Source organism: Ovis canadensis, chromosome 2, assembly GCF_042477335.2.
Source record: "Ovis canadensis isolate MfBH-ARS-UI-01 breed Bighorn chromosome 2, ARS-UI_OviCan_v2, whole genome shotgun sequence".
NCBI classification, from domain to species: Eukaryota; Metazoa; Chordata; class Mammalia; order Artiodactyla; family Bovidae; genus Ovis; species Ovis canadensis.
This window is the reverse complement of record NC_091246.1, coordinates 195,423,480-195,443,344: the sequence shown is the minus strand read 5'-3', so window position 1 is coordinate 195,443,344 and position 19,865 is coordinate 195,423,480. Positions and strand designations below refer to the sequence as shown.

Below are 19,865 nucleotides of genomic sequence, written 5' to 3'. Positions count from 1 at the left end.
TTTTAGTTTTTAAAATAAAGCAGAAGAAGACTGTAAGAGCAAATGGAAAAGCAGATACACTGAGAGATCTCAAGGTAGTAAAACAAACAGAAAGTGTCAAACCAAGAAGGCAGTGAGCAGAGGAGGGGTGACAAGCACAGCGGCAGCAAGGAGAGCAGAGAGCAGGCAGAAGGAATCCACCCTGGCAAGAGGATCGGTTTCGGATTCTGAGTTCTGATGGCGACCTTGTTCCCAAGGTGTGCATGTTTGGGGCTGAGAGGTTTCCCATCCACTGAAAGCAGGAATTTATTTTTTTATTTATTTATTTATTATTATTTTTTTTTTGGCGTAGAGCAGATGCTCAACAACTATATCTTGACGATGGTAATGAATCAAGTGCTAAGTTGTGCCATGTTAGGTAAGTGTGAGTTTACAACATGGAGAGCATAGGGACCTTAGAGTTTGAAAGATGTTCAGAGGAAGAGTGTGGGCTCTGGAACACACCCGGACAGGGCCAGCACACATAGCACACTGAATGCTACTCCTTTCCCAATCTTCATTCTGCTTAGGGATCACAGCACTTTCTTCCACCCAGTCTGGGCCTTACCCTGTGCTTCTTCTTAGCTCAGCACTCCAAGGAGCCACAGACATTTAGAAGGCAGGCACATAACAGCTTCAGAAGTTAACATATGGATGGCAGGAGCATAACAGCTTCTCAGTAACCCTATTACTGGTTCCATTTTTATAACTTTGAAATGTGTCCTAATTTTTGGTTATTTAGCCCCAAAGCCCCTAAGTCACTCCCTGAAATGTAGGAGTGTCTGCTTGGTTTCCAGTTCCCTTGGGTCTCCCTACAAGGCAGGGAGTCTTGGTCTATACAGCCTAAGGCTCCAGGATCCTGCTCCACTTCTGAGAGTCAGTGGCACATGCTGGTTTAAGATGCTAGCCCTACTTGTGAATTGGGAAGAGGAAGGCAATCGTGTGGCTGAACCAACAGCGTGTAAAGGAGAAAAGTAGTTTAGTGAGTATCGGAGACACTAAATGAAAGAATGAAAGGCATAGAGGAAGAGACTCTTACAATGAATTCCAGAAACAGTCACTATTCTGGGCCTGGCTATAAAAGAAGCCCTGGTGAGAAAGTGGGAAATCAACCTATAGAAGAGAGGGGATGATTATAGAGGATTCAAAACCCAAGCAGGGAAGTTGTTATCTGTCTTGTAGGAACATGAGAGCCACTGGTTGTAGGGTTTCTGGGCAGGTGTTGAATCCCTACACAGAACTCTCAGCCATCTCCTTACTCCCAGGAGGAACAGCCTGACAGCCAGATACCAGAGGATGGGCATTGTGAGAGCCGTGGGGCCGGGAGGAGGGCCTGCCAGGAGCACAGCCATCTGAGGATAAGGAGCGAGGCTCTTCCCACACACTCTGACCTCTGATGCCACCTTTCTTCCTCTTGTCAAAGACAAGGATTTTGCCCAGAGTTTCTACATTGCAAGAAATACCCATGAGAGATGTATTTGGCAATTAGGAAATCACACAAGGGTCATTTCTGAAGGATTTCATAGTCCTCAATTCCCAGGTAAGCAGTGCTATTCACAGATCTGTTCAAACTTTCTCTTTTTTTTTTTTTTTTTTTTTTTAGTTTGACATGAAAGTCATTCAGGACTCTAGAAAAAAATAGCTGTATAATAAAAATGAATAAAAGCTGATGGTGTAGTGGTTTCCAGCAGAGAGGAAAGAAGGCTGTGAATGACACAGCCACTGACTATATATCACTGACTTTTCCCAGTCCTAAGCATAAAGTATCTTTTAGTAGAAATTGTGGATAATAACAGTCTGTTCCTGCCTGCCTCTCACAGATGTTTTGGGACAGAGGAACTAATACAACCAGGGGTCTATCTCTCATCCCTCCATTCACTGCCCTTCTGGCATTAGCATGGTGATTTGTGCCATTGTCTCTAAGAAAGTGCTCAAAAGAAGATGTCTTCACATGGAGGAACTGTCGTGGCTGTTATTATGCGGGAAAAAGAGTGTAAAAGGAACACACTCCAGCTCATTAGTTGGAAGTTTTGCAAAGAAGGAGCGTACCTAAGTCGATTTTTACTTCAATTTAGCCCCAAGCCCCATTTTTAAAATGTACTTGTGTGTTCTAATGACACTGAAGCAGGGGTTGAAACCGGCAGGATGAGTGGTTCCCTCCGACACTGTGGGAGGGAAGGATGGAAACTGGTACAGACTTTTCATAAACTAATGTTCATTTCTGTTGATCCATCCTAAGTTTCAGGAAATTATTTCAGTTTATATTTGTAATCTCAGTATTATTTTTGGCAATAAAAATTCAAACAACTCAAATTTTAACACCATAGAATCTTGAATGAACTATGGTGAATGGACTTACTATAGATATTATTGTTGTAAAATGACTGGAAGTGTTTAATGAAAGTTTTAAAGACACAGAAAATAGTTTTTAAACCATGAAAAGCAAGATATAAAATAAATACAGTTTATTGTCAATAAATACAGTTTATGTTATATCAAATATACATTTAAAATCTGAAAATGAAATACATATAGATGAGAACAGTGTTTTCCTCTCTGGCTGGTTAGGTTTTCTATTCTGTATATTTCAAAGGGCATCAGTAATACATGGAGATGCATATTTTTAACATTCTAAAGATGTTTTGTTTAGTAATGTCAAATAATGATTTCATCAGATGAGTTAATGAAACCAGTCACGTAAGGAAAAAAAATCATAACACCAATTTAAGGCAGGACCATTTTCAGAGAAGATAAACATTTAATTGTTAGTTTGCTTTTCAACTTTGTTACATTACTCTTCACATGATTGAAACTATTTAATTTCACTTTGCCCAAAGACAGAAAGGAAGCCACTTCTCCAAAACCTAATAATTTGAGAATATTTTTTTTCCAAGGTACGAGGAGCATACAAACTAGAAGCAGGTAATATGAATGTCAGACTGGTCAAATGACAGTGGAAACAGTAGAAACGTGGAGAGAGAAGATTTGATAGGTTAGTTGCCTTTTCAAATGAGTCCTTCCATCAGCGGCAAGTATCATTTACCACAGAGCAAACTACAGGGACGAAATGTGATCCCAGGAATAAGCTAGAGATTAGGCTTCACTACACACCAGGGATTTTTTTTCTCTGAGCAATTTTCAGGAGATTCTCAGTCACAGGAAGGTAAGACAAACACTATAAGCCTGTGTGTGCGTGTGCGGGCATATGGGTGCCCACACATATGGAAATGTGAATGTGTATGTTACCTCATGTATACACTTATCCTTATCTCTTGGCTTCAGAGCTTTACGAAATAAACAACACACTCCAATAACTTTCATGGCAGCGACATGCAAACAGAAGATAAATTTTACAAAGCCTACTTAGTATCCTGTTACACCCAAGTCCACTGGGCAACATCTATTTTAAATATCTTATTTTAAAGAAGTCCATCATTTCATCAAATCTGGACTAGAGTGAGTCATTAAATTCCTCAAACAAAAGAGATCTATAATACATTTACCCAAAATGTACTTCATGATTTATATGGTTTGGGAATAAATTATAACCACAGATACAGGAGCAGAACATGACCAAACCAATCTACTTTTATTATTTCTTGGGATCATAAAATGCAAGAATGCTATGTGAGTCATTAATTATATACACAAAACAACAAATAAATGTTGGCTTACATGCCAACTTAAGTTGAACTTATTGGTAAGAATCCCTTAGAAGAAATGGAGTAGCCATCATAGTCAACAAAAGAGTCCAAAATGTGGTACTTGCATTCAATCTCAAAAACTACAGAATGATCTCTGTTCATTTCCAAGCAAACCATTCAATATCACAATAATCCAAGTCTATGCCCCAACCAGTAATGCTGAAGAAGTTGCAACTGAACAGTTCTATAAAGACCTATAAGACCTTCTAGAACTAACACCTCAAAAACGTCCTTTTCATTATAAGGTACTGGAATGCAGGAAGTCAAGAAATACCTGGAGAAACAGGCAAATTTGGCCTTGGAGTACAGAATGAAGCAGGGCAAAGGCTAACAGAATTTTGCCAAGAGAACACACTGGTCATAGCAAACACCCTCTTCCAACAACACAAGAGAAGACTTTACACATGGACATCACCAGATGGTCAACACCAAAATCATACTGATTATATTCTTTGCATCCAAAGAAGGAAAAGCTCTATACAGTCAGAAAAAAAAAAAAAAAAAGACTGGTAGCTGACTGTGGCTCAAGGTCATGAATGCCTTACTGACAAATTCAGACTTAAATTGAAGAAAGTTGGGAAAACCACTAGACCATTCAGGTATGACCTAAATCAAATCCCTTACAATTATACACTGAAAGCGACAAATAGATTGAAGGGATTAGATGTGATAAAGTACCTGAAGAACTATGAACAGAGGTTTGTGACATTGTGCAGGAGGCAGTGATCAAGACCATCCCCAAGAAAAAGAAATTCAAAAAGGCAAAATGGTTATCTGAGAAGGTCTTACAAATAGCTGTGAAAAGAAAAGAAGTGAAAGGCAAAGGAGAAAAGGAAAGATATACCCATTTGAATGCACAGCTCCAAAGAATAGCAAGAAGAGATAAGAAAGCCTTCCTCAGTGATCAGTGCAAAGAGATAGAGGAAAACAATAGAATGGGAAAGACTAGAGATCTCTTCAAGAAAATTAGAGATATCAAGGGAACATTTCATGCAAAGCTGGGCTCAATAAAGGACAGAAATGGTATGGACCTAACAGAAGCAGAAGATATTAAGAAGAGGTGGCAAGAATACATGGAAGAACTATACAAAAAAGATCTTCACGACCAAGATAATCACGATGGTGTGATCACTCACCTAGAGCCAGACATCCTGGAATCTGAAGTCAAGTGGGCCTTAGGAAGCATCGCTATGAACAAAGCTAGTAGAGGTGATGGAATTTCAGTTGAGCTATTTCAAATCCTAAGAGATGTTGCTGTGAAAGTGCTGCACTCAATATGCCAGCAAATTTGGGAAACTCAACCGTGGCCACAGGACTGGAAAAGGTCAGTTTTCATTCCAGTCCCAAAGAAAGGCAATGCCAAATAATGCTGAAACTACTCAAATGCTCAAAATTCTCCAAGGCAGGCTTTAACAGTACATGAACCATGAACTTCCAGATATTCAAGCCAGATTTAGAAAAGGCAGAGGAAGTAGAGATCAAATTGCCAACAACCTTCGAATCATTGAAAATGCAAGTGAATTCCCAAAAAACATCTATTTCTGTTTCTTTGACTATGCCAAAGCCTTTGACTGTGTGGATCACAACAAACTGTGGAAAATTCTTAAAGAAATGGGAATACCAAACCACCTGACCTGCCTCCTGAGAAATCTGTATACAGGTCAAGAAGCAACAGTTAAAATTGAACATGGAACAACAGACTGGTTCCAAATTGGGAAAGGAGTCCATCGAAGCTGTATACTGTCACCCTGTTTATTTAACTTACATGCAGAGTACATCATGAGAAATGCTAGGCTGGATGAAGCACAAGCTGGAATCAAGATTGCCAGGAGAAATATCAATAACCTCATATATGCAGATAACACCATACTTATGGCAGAACATGAAGAAGAACTAAAGAGCCTCTTGATGAAAGTGCTCATCATGAAAGTGCTTGATGAGAGTGAAAAAGTTGGCTTAAAGTTTAACATTCAAAAAACTAAGATCATGGCATCTGGTCCCATCATTTCATGGCAAATAGATGGGGAAACAATGGAACCAGTGACAGACTTTATTTTCTTGGGATCCACAATCACTGGAGATGGTGACTGTCGCCATGAAATTAAAAGACGCTTGCTCCTTGGAAGGAAAGTTATGATCAACCTAGACAGCATATTAAAAACCAGAGACATTACTTCGCCAACAAAGGTCCATCTAGTCAAAGCTTTGATTTTTCCAGTAGTTATATATGGATGTGAGAGTTGGTCTACAAAGAAAGTTGAGAGCCAAAGAATTGATGCTTTTGAACTGTGGTGTTGGAGAAGATTCTTGAGAGTCTCTTGGACTGCAAGGTGATCCAACCAATCTATCCTAAAGGAAATCAGTCCTGAATATTCATTGGAAGGACTCATACTGAAGCTGAAACTCCAATACTTTGGCCACGTGATGGGAAGAACCTACTCATTGGAAATGACCCTGATTCTGGGAAAGATTGAAGGCGGGAGCAGAAGGGGACTACGGAGGATGAGATAGTTTGATGGCATCACCAACTCAATGGACATGAATTTAAGTAAGCTTCAGGAGTTGGTGATGGATAGGGAAGCCTGGCATTCTGCAGTTCATCGGGTCACAAAGAGTCGGACACAACTGAGCGACTGAACTGACTGATTGGTAGAAATGTTCCTTATTAATACCTTCAAAGTACTGAGTGCTTACTGTGGACCTTGGTGGTGGTGGTTTAGTCACTAAGTTTTGTCTGACTCTTGCGACCCCATTCACTATAGCCCACCAGCCTTCTCTGTCTATGGGACTTCCCAGGGAAAAATACTGGAGTGGGTTGCCGTTACTATCACAAGGGGATCTTCCTGACCCTGCGATCAAACCCGGGCCTCCTGCATTGCAGGTGATTCTTTTTTTTTTTTTTTACAAACTGAGCCTTACACTGTGCTAAACATATATTAATCAACACAAAAACAATCTGAGGTAGGAACTATAATTGTCTCATTTTACATATGAAGATACTGAGGTTTGGTAAATTGCCCTAGGCTCCATGACTGAGTGAGCCCTTGATTAAGATTAGGCATCTAAACAGTTTATCAACAATTATATAACTATGGTGCTGCCCAGGAACACTGTATTGAGAAGACTGTCAGGCTTTCCTGTAGGCTAAGGAGAAATGCATTTTGTGATTGCTTAGCCATTTCAGCCATGAAGTTGCTTCTTAGCCAACACCCATCCAACTATTTGGAGACAAAGATACAGAAGCCAATTGACATGGTCAAATAGCTCCAAAGCCAGTTCTATAAACATAGTCCTGCTAATGGCCATCTGCCTTTATCCCCCCTCCCACTGAAGGTAAAGTCAAGCTATATAAGCATTTCTCCTATGCTTTTCTTTTGAATGAGAAATAATCATTTTAATACCTGTAATCAAGACAACTTTCAGACCACCAAGTTACTCTCATTGCCTCTGTGAAAGGGGATTCAAAACTCTGAAAGGAGAGCTCCAAGAAAGTGGCATTTGTTATGAAGTAGAAGATATGAAATTAATCATTTTCAAGAAAATTGCAAGGCAATATATTTCTTATATTATGTATATAATAATCCACATTACAGGTACTGTACACACACTTCAATGGACCATTTATTTTCTGATTGTTTGTTATATGGTACTATATTAGCATAGTGTGCAAGATTTGAGGTAGAAAAGTGAGGTGCTTTTTATGTCTACTTTAAGCTGTTCGTTTTACTGCATCTCGGGATGTGGAGGATCGTCTTGTAGTCAAATCGAGCTATAAAGACTAAATTGAATTGTCCCCATGGAACAGCTGTTAAATCTCCAAGGAGTGGGCAGGTCCCACAAGAAAGGAATGATGAATTGCAATAGGGATGCTGCAGAAATGCAACCTGTCAGAGAGGGTTCTGTGCTGGATGTGGCTTGTGCTTCTTGAATTACCTTTTGTAACTGATGGGTATTACCTTAAATTTGTTGCCTGATTTGTTGATTCCCTGAGTCTCCTGCTCAACTCCGAACTTACCCAAATTCAGTAACTGTGAGAGCCTGTGAACACTGGCAAAGGACAAAAACATCATCCTTCTCAAAAGCCCTTACTTAGCACATCTGTGGCTTAGTGACTTGGAACAAAGCTGATTTTGTAGTTGATACCATGCCTTTGGGGGAAACTGTAAGCCTGAGTAGGGGAATAAAACTGTTTGTATGTGTAATTAATGGTGCAAACAATTCCTTTCCATGTGGAATTCCTAAAGAAAAAAGACGAAGTGTTTAAATGTGTGTGTGTGCATGCGTGTGTGTGTGTGTGTGTGTGTGTGTGTGTGTGTGTGTAGTGATAGGAAATTTCACCTAAGCAAGGTGATAGAAGCAATTTGGGAGAAAAATAATATGTTTATACCACCCTTTAAATTGAGAAGTTTAATACTAATGGTTCTTTATCTGCAAAGAACCAAAAATTATTTTTTTTAATTTCCCCCCCAAGTGCATTAATGATAAAATAGATTCTTTATGATTCATATTAATAATACTGCCAATTAAACTCTGAGAAATCAAGTATAGTAGTGAAATTTTGGTAGCTTGGTAAGTGCTGTGATAGTTTAAAATCAACAAAACATTTATTAAAATTGTAGCTAATGATCCTCTCCAAAAAGGAAATGATGAAAGCTATCAATATTCATAAATTCATGGGATTTTCCCCTCCTTATTCTCCCTGACTTCCCTTTTTGTGCTCTGTATATTCAATGACTTATTATTTAATATATCTTATTATTTAATATATTTCCTACCTTAATTTATGTGTGGAGTTTTCTATGAGTGTTGCCAAAGTGTAATAGTGAAGACAAATCTGACTCCATATTGGATATGTTTCTTTTACTTTAACTTTTATATTCTGTTGCTTTTACTACAAGTTAAGAATGTTGTCCATAGCCTGAAATATACAGGAGAGCCCTTTCTCAATGCTCTGCTCATTAAAGATATAACACTTTTTCATTCATATAGGTAAAACTTGCCAAACAGAGAATAACATCTGTCTTATTGGAGGTTTGAGGAACACCATGATCTGACCTATGTGGACAGCTGCAATAACAAAGGATTTTTACACCAACAAGTGTGCAACAGGCTCACTCCCTCCTATTTTAGCATTAAAAAGTCTAAATTTTAGCTTGGAGAAGATGGTTCTTTGGGACTCCTAGGTCTGCTGGCTTTCTGAAGAAAGTCGCTATTCCTTGCCCCAAGGCCTCATCTCTCCATTTATTGGCCTATTGAGGGGCAAACAGCGCAAGTTTGAACTTGATAACAATAGGAATTGGGTTTATTTATATCTCAGGCTCAAGTTCTCACACTCCTGAAGCCAGTTTGTGAACAACGAAAGTAGCAATGTTTCATTAAGTTCCGTGTGTTTCAAATTGTGATTCCAACTCTTCCCATAATGACAGGTAGCTCTGTTCTCCTTTCAGGTACATTGACATTCATGATATTAGTCTAAGCTAAACTAGTTCAGTTGATAAAGAATCCACCTGCAATGCAGAAGACCCAGGTTTGATTCCTGGGTCAGGAAGATCCTCTGGAGAAGATATAGGCTACCCACTCCAGTATTCTTGGGCTTCCCTTTTGGCTCAGCTGGTAAAGAATCCACCTGCAATGCAGGAGACCTGGGTTTGATCCCTAGATTGGGAAGATCCCTTGGAAAAGGAATCTTTTCCAAGTGGGAAGGGCTACCCACTCCTGGAGAATTCCATGGCCTGGAGAATTCCATGGACTATACAGTCCATGGGGTCACAAAGAGTCAGACATTACTGATTGTCACTTTCAAACTCCTAGCGATGTGTGATCCCACTGTTTCTGTAGATTAAACTCAATGAAATGTGTATGTTATGAAATATTTTGCAGGAATAATATTGAGGAGCAATGGGCAGGAGTATGCTTTCCTGACTTACGCCTAAACAAAAAGTCATCAGCAAGTTAGTGCTTAGGTTAATTAGTTAATAAATAACGTTAGGACTTCCTAACTTGGTAGCTCAGCTGGTAAAGAATCTGCCTGCCATGCAAGAGACTGTGGTTCTACTCCTGGGTCGGGAAGCTCTGCTGGAGAAGGGATAGGCTATCTACTCCAGTATTCACAAGCTCCCCTGTTGGCTCAGCTGGTAAAGAATCTGCCTGCAATGTGGATTAGTTAATTAGTTAATGAATAACCTTGGCATATATGGGTAACATTGTCAAAAGCCTGGAGCCTGAGCTAGGGACAAGTGTTTTAAAATATTATAGACTTTAACCAAACTGTGATTTTTCACAAGCAAGGCTGTTTCTCATGCTGGAATCCAACGGCTACTTAAAAAAAAAAAAGTGTTAATATGTGGAACCTCCAAACATAAAACATTTTTTACACATTATACTTATCAAGGGAAAAAACACCCAAGATCATTTAAATTCCAATTTTTCCAGGTAATCCAGTGATCAGATTGCAAGGAGAAGCATCATCTACTAGTCAATGATAAGGGGGTCTAGTCCTGTGAAAGCTTTTACAATACTGTTAGTTTAATGGACCTCTGCTTCTAGCAGGATGGAGTAGTATGATTTTCTCTATTTCTTCCACTAGGTACAACTAAAAACTCTAACATTATATATAAATGAAACCAAGGAAACTCCTAAATGGTGGAAAGAAGAAAGCAAGCATGTATTGGGATCTTGAGACCCAAGGAGCAACATCAAAAATTTAACCTCTGTTCTTCAAAATGCCCAACTTTTTAACAACAGCAGTAAGTAGACAAATATATAATTCACCAGCAATAGAATTTAATAGAATCTGTGGTTCTTTTGCTGCATTTCTCAGGGATAATAAAGAGATTCATTCAACCCAGTATAGACTGCAAGCCCCGCCCACAGATGGCACAAACTCAAACCAGGAACACAGAATTCAGTGAAGTGAAAGTGAAGTCGCTCAGTCCTGTCCAACTCTTTGCAACCCCGTGGACTGTAGCCCTCCAGGCTCCTCCGTCCAATTCAGTAGGTACCTCTAAAACACTGGTTTCCCCCAGTTATGCAGGTCATACCCACTCAGTCCCTACTGTGCCTCCCTCTCTCCAATTTCACCTTGGAGTCTCTTTAGACATCTAAGAGTGTGGTGTAAACGTATTATGAGGAAGTGCCAGGTGTATGATGGGGAAAGCAAGTCTTAACCACATTGAAATGTTAGAAATCATCGAGCTGGAATGGATGCTGACTTACCACAGTATAGATCTGATGCTTTCGCCTTTTAGCCAGGTCAATTATGTTTACTCCATTGTAGTAAAGGTTTTCAATACATCCATGGAAGTTTTTCTTTAAAAAGGTCCCAGGTTTGCCTGGTACTGGAATTCCTCCAAAACTAAGCTTCATGGAAGAAAAAAAAAAAAAACAACTTTTAGTTATAAGCTCTAAAAAAGGAGTAAAGGAAAAGGAAAGTAAGCAAGTGAGTTTCACTAGATTCAGTTGTAGCATGAGCCAAGTGGCTCAAATAATTATAGATGCCACTTGATTACACATTTAAAAGGATACTGATTAGGCCACATAAAGATAACTGTAATTGCTTTCTTTTTAAGAGCTTATTTTACAAAACTATTTTACATTCTTTCTGAACCCTTTTAATACTAAATACAACAACAATTTACAGAAGGAAGAAAAAAGCAAAGAAAATCAACATCTTTATATTTATCTCTTATGCAAATATCTTAGAGAGTACAACCAAAGTAAAACCAAGGGAGAAACAAAATATACCTCTATTCAGGCCTAGTTTATTCTGTATTGTATCAAAAACACCTTATCAACACAGCTGTTATGGAAATATTTTATGAAGATGAAAAATAGGAAACAATTCACATAACTCATGCATTTATTTAGAGGGAAAAATTGAGAAATGATATAATAGGCTCTTACTTAGTTGTCAATAATGGTGCTTATTAAACATTTGTTGTAAAGTGGAAAATGAGTGGAATGTTTATTTAAAAATACAGGAGTTATAGTTGGGAGTAAGGTATGATGTCAATAATAAAAAATGGGCTTACAATTTAGATCTGAGGAAATAACACTGAGCTATTAATGGTAGTTGTCTCTGGGAAAGCAATGGAATAGTATTTATGTTTACCACTTCCCTTTCCAGTAAAAATTACTACAAATTACTTTTGGAAAGAAAATATTCTTTTTAAAACAAACTGTTATGAATATTCTTCCTATTTTAAAACAGAAGCAGAGTAGTTTCTATCATCAGGTTTATCCCAATACCATTTAGTGAGTAACCCAGTTTTTCTTCCCTGCTTTGAAATGTTACCTTCGGCATATAATACTTAAATCGTATGAATGCTTGAGTATATTTCAGAAGGATTTGTTCTCCCAGTGGAAATGTCTTCTTATATGAATAGCTACAGATTAAGCAAGGGCTGTTTACAGATGTCTACTATTTCCCGCATAAATTCCACACTATTTTAAAAAATTATTTCTTTATACATTTATGATAAGAATGATTAACCCTGCTGCTCATGTCTGTTTTCTATTATTTTACTCTAACATAATTATTTTATATTTTGCCTTTTTAATTTTAAAATTTAATTTCAGAATAATTTTATTTAAAGTAGTCTACTGGAAGTTTGAGAATTAATATGGAATTTGTTATTTCCATGAACACATTTACTTAATGAAGAATGTTGTTTTTTAAATATTTCATCTTCCTATATAATAATTCAGGGTCTGTTTCTATATTCAAAATATTTTTGGTAAGGCCTCTCACCTAAGGTTATTAGTTTACTTTTCTCATTCACATATTCATTATCAACTTAATTCCACTGAATTTCAAGCTTTTAACAATTTCCACTGTATTAAATCTGAAAAACATATTGTGCAAATATCAGATCATTATGCTATACAAAACCAACATAACATTATATGTCATTTATATCTCAATAAATTCCAGTGTAAATTCCTTGTTTTTTATTAATTAAAAATTGCATTAAGAAAATGATATGCCTCTCCTATTGTTTTCTCAATCCTGACACCTGTATATTAAATAATATATTTTTTAGCTAATTTCATTGAACTTTTGAAGGTACTAATCATATGAAATACCTAAAATACTTGCCTCTTTTTACAAGCCAATTTTTATACATTTTTTGTTTCATTGTCCTCACCAAAACTTTCTAAAATATAGCCAAAACAGCAATAAACAATAATTATGGTATAGAACATTAGGAAAAAAATAAAAAACAACAAAAATAACAGTATTTTTGTATATTTCCCAGTATATACTGATTCTGATTCCATATCACATTAAAGAGATACTTCTAGTCCCATTTTCCACATAAATTATTTAGATGCTTACTTATTTATTATTTGTTTGAAATGAATGAATGCTCAGTTTTATTCTTTGATTGGTATTTCAAAAATTCATGTGACAGGATACAGAGTATTTTGCATTTAAGCTGTTGGTGGGTTGAATTATATTAATAGATCATAAATTAATAGATTCTCTGTGACTGAACCACATATATGTTCTATTTGCCTTGAAATACATGTGCTCCCACTTTAAATTGTAAATGAGTTTGAGCTCTAGTTTCCTTTTGCCAAGTATTTAGATCAAGTCTAAATTTGTCTTTCAGTAAAACTCTGGAAGTTTTATCTTTGACTCTATTTAAAAATGACTCATAACTCTTGAGACATATTCTGGAAAACAAAAAAAAAGTGAGTTTGTCAATTCTAAAAATACTTTGTAAAAACATTGCTTTGATAATTTCCTTGTTGATTTATTGCAGTATTCCAATATTTTCAATTTGAGTCTTTTGCATTAAAAAGATTCATTTCCCTTTTGTAAATTGCATAAATCAAATTTGTGAGGTAAAAACAGAGTTGACTATTTGTTATTTGTATTTATTTTTTAAAATACTTTATTATGTTAGAGCAGCTTTTGTTTCACAGCAGAATTGAGAGGAAGGTAGAGAGTTTTCCCACATACTCTGTGCCCCCAAACATGCATAGTCTCCTCTCCCATTGACAAAAGCTTCGATCAGTGGTTTGTTTCAATTTGTGGACCTACATTCACACATCACAATCACCCAAAGTCCATAGCATACATTATGTTTTACTTTTGGTATTATACATTCTATAGGTTTGGACAAATGTATTATTACATGCATCCACCAGTATAGTATCATATAGAACAGTTTCACTGCTGTAAAAATCCTCTTTTCTTTGCTAATTCATCCTTCCCCCAGCCCCTGATTCTAATCCCTGGCAACCATTGATCTTTTAACTGTTTCAATAGTTTTACCTTTTCCAGAATGTCATATTGTTGGAATCACACAATAAATAACCATTTCAGATTGGCTTCTTTCACTTAATAATATGAATTTAAGGTTTCACCATATCTTTATATGGCTAGAAAGTTCATTTATTGTTTTAGCATTGAATAATATTCCATTGTCTGTACATAGCACAGTTTGTTTACACATTCACTTACAGAAAGACATCTTCATTGCTTCCAAATTTTGACAGCTATAGATAAAGCTGCTGTAATCATTAATGTTGAGGTTTTGTGTGGATATGTTATTATTCTTTTTATAATTTTAAATATATAATGAAAATTTTGTTCATTTTTTGGGCCACCTTCAATTTGTGAAAAAAAAATGCTCTATTTCACTCAGCTGTGATTTAAGAAAACATTAGGTCAATATTCAAAAAAAAGAAAGAACAATTTTTTAAAAAAAATTAAATAGCAAAACAGAGAAAGAAACATGTTTGAAGGATTTGGAGTAGAGAGTTTTTAAGTCAAACAGTATGGAGGAGAGTATATATTACAAAATTGTAATTTCCCATTTCATCAAGGAAAGAAAACTCTTTCTAGTCTGGGTGGAAGATATTAGGAAAAAATTAGTGGAAACAAAAGTACCATAGATTACATACTGTGGGACCTCTCTCTTTGCTTCTCTCTGGGAGACTGAAACCTGATGAGTGAATGGAGTGAATGTGGATGAAGGTCACAAGACAGATTTTGGAAAATGCAAGGAGTTATTTCTCCCCTGATTCCTACAACAGTGATGCCTGTAAGCCTGTTAAAAATGCTTCAGATTTATCATGGCCTCAGAGTGAAACTTAGCTGCAAGAGAGACAGGTAAGCAACAGCTGTAAGAAGTAGCAGCATAGAGGTTTCTGAGGGTTGGGTCTTAATGGCCGAATCACTGGGGCTCTGTATGAGGTAGACTGCTGAGGCCCCCCGGGCCATGAAAACAGCACGGGGAATATGGATGGACTGAGGTCTTCAGTGCATGTGTAAAGTCCGACTAGCTGATTTGGAGGTCCAAATGTTCCGATGACTAGACCCCACAGCCTGAAGCCATCGCAGGTACCAAGGACAATGGCTACCGAAGCAGACACTTTATACCCATGCAAGGCTATCCACAAGCCCCCAGTCAGTGATAAGCGCATGGAAATGAAAAGAAGGAGCAAGAAGAAGCCCCATATAACTCAGCACATACAGAATAGTGCAGTGAATTTTAAATAGGCACTAACATTCTAACCTATCATCTAACCTATCATCAAGGTTAGATTTTTCTGCTATAGAGGAATCAGGGACTGGTGAATATATTAAATTCATGTGGGGAAAGAAGTAAAATTGTATTTCTGCATGTCTCAGTGTGAATGTAAATTTTAAACCTGTTTTATATTTTAAATTTTTTGAGTAGTTGAGAATTTGAGATTATAATTATACTATTGAATTATAGATTTAGTTCATTATCAGATAAGTTAGAATGGAAAATCGTGCTTCATATATTACTGATTTTCTTTCCTATGTCTCTAGTAGTAATTTTTCTAAATAGTTCATAAAGATTCATAAACTATACTTGTGTACTTTTAACTGTATACTACTAGTCATATCCCTTAAATCATTTGCATTTATAACTTTATCTGATTTATTAAAATTGCAAGAACAAAAATCAAAATCTTGCTTTAAACTATGTTTTTTTTTTCAGCAAGTCATCCAGACTAAGATCACTGCTGTGCATGACCAGGGAGGGTCAAATGATTTTAGCAATTATTTGCAAAAAAAATGAAAATTGATCATTTTTAAACTGTTCTCCTGCTTAGCTCAGCTGGCATCTTAGTTTCACTCAAATTCTGAACACTAGCTTTTCTCCTTAAACTCTCCCTATTAGATGACTCATCTAGCAAACTGAACTGGAAAAGCAATGACCACTTCCTTTAGCCTGGCTCCTGATCCCTGAATCCTAGAAAACGTGCAACTCACATCAGGACAGTGTCAATCAACATCTAATTGCTAGAAATAAGCTTTTTTTTTTTTAGCATTTGATTGACTATTTAATATACATACATATCTATTCCTTATAGGCATTTTAAATTAAGGACCACAAAAATTAGTACTTGTTGTAGTTATTTAGTCGCTAAATCATATCTGACTCTTTGTGACCCCATGGACAGTAGCCCACCAGTCTCCTCTGCCCATGGTGTTCTCCAAGCAATAATACTATGGAGAGGATTGCCATTTCTTTCTCCAGGGTATCTTCCTGATCCAGGATTAATCCTACATTGTCAGGTGGACTCCTTACCACTGAGCCATCAAGGAAGCCCCCAGGCAATTTTTACAACAGCTTTTATAGTTTTAATCTTAATTTTTATTTTCAACGGTACTAATTTTTCTATCTCTGCTTTAAGTTTGCATAAATTTAATTGATGTGTCTTTGTCCCCAATTCCAACTTTTAAAAAATAATCATTTTTGTGTTTTCTGCTATAAGAGTGTTAATCGCAAACCATACGTCTGGTGTTTGTTTATTAAGGAAATATGAGACTATTAACCACCTGAGGAAGTTTAGAAAAAATTTAACTGTATTACTACAACTTTGGCCACCTCATGCGAAGAGTTGACTCATTGGAAAATACTCTGATGCTGAGAGGGATTGGGGGCAGGAGGAGAAGGGGACGACAGAGGATGAGATGGCTGGATGGCATCAATGACTCAATGGACGTGAGTCTGAGTGAACTCTGGGAGCTGGTGATGGACAAGGATGCCTGGCGTGCTGCGATTCATAGGGTCGCAAAGAGTCAGACAGGACTGAGCGACTGAACTGAACTGAACTACAACTATAAGGATGATCATTTTTGCTTTATTCTATTGTTTTTATTAATTTTTGATTATGTCCTCTTTTATGATTTTTGCTATGTATACAGTGTAACATTTAGGTTTTTTAAAAACTTGACTTAGAAAATAATCCCTAGTACATGGATACAATTACAAAAACAACAGAATGATCTCTGTTAGTTTCCAAGGCAAACCATTCAATATCACGATAATCCAAGTATATGCCCCTAACAGTAACACTGAAGAAGCTGAAGTTGAACAGTTCTATGAAGACCTACAAGACCTTCTAGAACTAACACCCAAAACAGATGTCCTTTTCATTATAGGGGACTGGAATGCAAAAGTAGGAAGTCAAGAAACACCTGGGGTAACAGGCAAATTAGCCTTGGAATACAGAATGAAGCAGGGCGAAGGTCAATAGAGTTCTGCCAAGAGAACACACTGGTCATAGCAAACACCCTCTTCCTACAACACAAGAGAAGATTCTACACATGGACATCACCAGGTGGTCAACATCAAAATCAGATTGATTATGTTCTTTGCAGCCAAAGATGGAGAAGCTCTATACAGTCAGCAAAAGCAAGACCGGGAGCTGACTGTGGCTTATATCATGAACTCCTTCCTTATTGCCAAATTCAGACTGAAGTTAAAGAACGTGGAGAAAACCACTAGACCATTCAGGTACGACATAAATCAAATCCCTTATGACTATACAGTGGAAGTGAGAAATAGATTTAAGGGACTAGATCTGATAGAGAGCCTGACTGAAGAACTATGGACGGAAGTTCGTGACATTGTACAGGAGATGGGAATCAAAAGCATCCCCAAGAAAAAGAAATGCAAAAAAGCAAAATGTCTGTCTGAAGAGGCCTTACAAACGGCTGTGAAAAGAAGGGAAGTGAAAAGCAAAGGAGAAAAGGAAAGATAAATCCATTTGAATGTAGAGTTCCAAAGACTAGCAAGGAGAGATAAGAAAGCCTTCCTCAGCAATTAAAGCAAAGAAATAGAGGAAAAAACAATAGAATGGGAAATACTAGAATGGAAAATTAGACTAGACTAATTTTCTCTTCAGGAAAATTAGAGATACCAAGGGAACATTTCATGTGAAGATGGGCTCAATAAAGGACAGAAATGGTAGGGACCTAACAGAAGCAGAAGATATTAAGAAGAGGTGGCAAGAATACATAGAAGAACTGTACAAAAAAGAGGTTCAAAACCCAGATAATCACTATGGTGTGATCACTCACCTAGAGCCAGACATCCTGGAATCTGAAGTCAAGCAGGTCTTAGGAAGCATCAGTATGAACAAAGCTAGTTTTGGTGATGGAATTTTAGTTGAGCTATTTCAAAAACTGGAAGATAATGCTGTGAAAGTTCTGCATTCAATATGCCAGCAAATATGGAAAACTCAGCAGTGGCCATGGTACTGGAAAAGGTCAGTTTTCATTCCAATCACAAAGAAAGTCAATGCCAAAGAATGCTCAAACTACTGCATAATTGCACTCATCTCACATGCTAGTAAATTGATGCTTAAAATTCTCCAAGCCAGGCATTAGCAATATGTGAACCATGAACTGCCAGATGTTCAAGCTGGTTTTAGGAAAAGCAGAGGAACCAGAGATCAAATTGCCAACATCTGCTGGATCATCGAAAAAGCAAGAGAGTTCCAGAAAAATATCTATTTCTGCTTTATTGACTATGACAAAGCCTTTGACTGTGTGGATCACAATAAACTGTGGAAAATTCTGAAAGAGTTGGGAATACCAGAGCACCTGACCTGCCTTTTGAGAAACCTATATGCAGGTCAGGAAGCAACAGTTAGAACCCAGGACATGGACCAACAGACGGGTTCCAGATAGGAAAAGGAGTACGTCAAGGCTGTATATTGTCACTCTGCAACATCATGAGAAACGTTGGGCTGGAAGAAGCACAAACTGGAATCAAGATTGCCGGGAGAAATATCAATAACTTCAGATATGCAGATGATACCACCTTTATGGCAGAAAGTGAAGAAGAACTAAAGAGCCTCTTGATGAAAGTGAAAGAAGAGAGTGAAAAAGTTGGCTTAAAGCTCAACATTCAGAAAATGAAGATCATGGCATCTGGTCCCATCACTTCATGGCAAATAGACGGGGAAACAATGGAACCAGTGACAGACTTTATTTTTCTTTGCTCCAAATTCACTACAGATGATGATTGCAGCCATGAAATTAAAAGACGCTGACTCCTTGGAAGGAAAGTTATGACCAACCTAGATAGCATATTAAAAAGCAGAGATATTACTTTGCCAACAAAGGTCTGTCTAGTCAAAGCTATGGTTTTTTCCATTAGTCAAGTATGAATGTGAGAGTTGGACTATAAAGAAAGCTCAGCACCAAAGATTTGATGCTTTTGAACTGTGGTGTTGGAGAAGACGCTTGAGAGTTCCTTGGACTGCAAGGAGATCCAACCAGTCCATCCTAAATGAGATCAGTCCTGGGTGTTCATCGGAAGGACTGATGTTGAAGCTGAAACTCCAATACTTTGACCACCTGATGCAAAGAGCTGACTCATTTGGAAAGACCCTGATGCTAGGAAAGATTGAGGGCAGGAGGAGAAGGGGACGCAGAGAATGAGATGGTTGGATGGCATCACCAACTCAATGGACATGGGTTTGGGTAGACTCTGGGAGTTGGTGATGAACAGAGAGGCCTGGCATGCTGTGGTTCATGGGGCCACAAAGAGTTGGACACGACTGAGTGACTGAACTCACTGACTGATGATTATCTAACTTTTTAGACTATAGTTTTGGATTATTGTCTAGGAAGCCCAGATTTTTTTTTTCTTCAATCCCTACCTACTTTGCATTTTGATTACCAAAGCTATTGTCATGGGCTTCCCAGGTGGCACCAGTGCTAAAGAACCTGCCTGCCAACATATGAAGCGATAAGAGACAGTGGTTCAATCTAGGGTGGGGAAGACCCCCTGGAGGTGATCCCCTGGGGGAGTGTGATGAAATGAATTTACAGGATGATACTCTGTAATCAGTATTAAAACT

The 19,865-nt window shown here is 37.5% G+C and overlaps 1 protein-coding gene across 2 annotated transcripts in view; it reads right to left on the bottom strand.

The window, feature by feature from the left end:
- CNTNAP5 (contactin associated protein family member 5) overlaps positions 1-19,865 on the bottom strand; it is a 1,084,456-nt gene that overhangs the window by 531,815 nt on the left and 532,776 nt on the right. Inside the window, exon 7 of one of the 2 annotated variants that reach the window (XM_069579468.1) lies at positions 10,938-11,081. In XM_069579468.1, coding sequence (XP_069435569.1) covers positions 10,938-11,081 — 144 coding nt within the window. The remainder of the gene's footprint in view (positions 1-10,937; positions 11,082-19,865) is intronic. The other variant, XM_069579469.1, reaches the window with a different exon arrangement.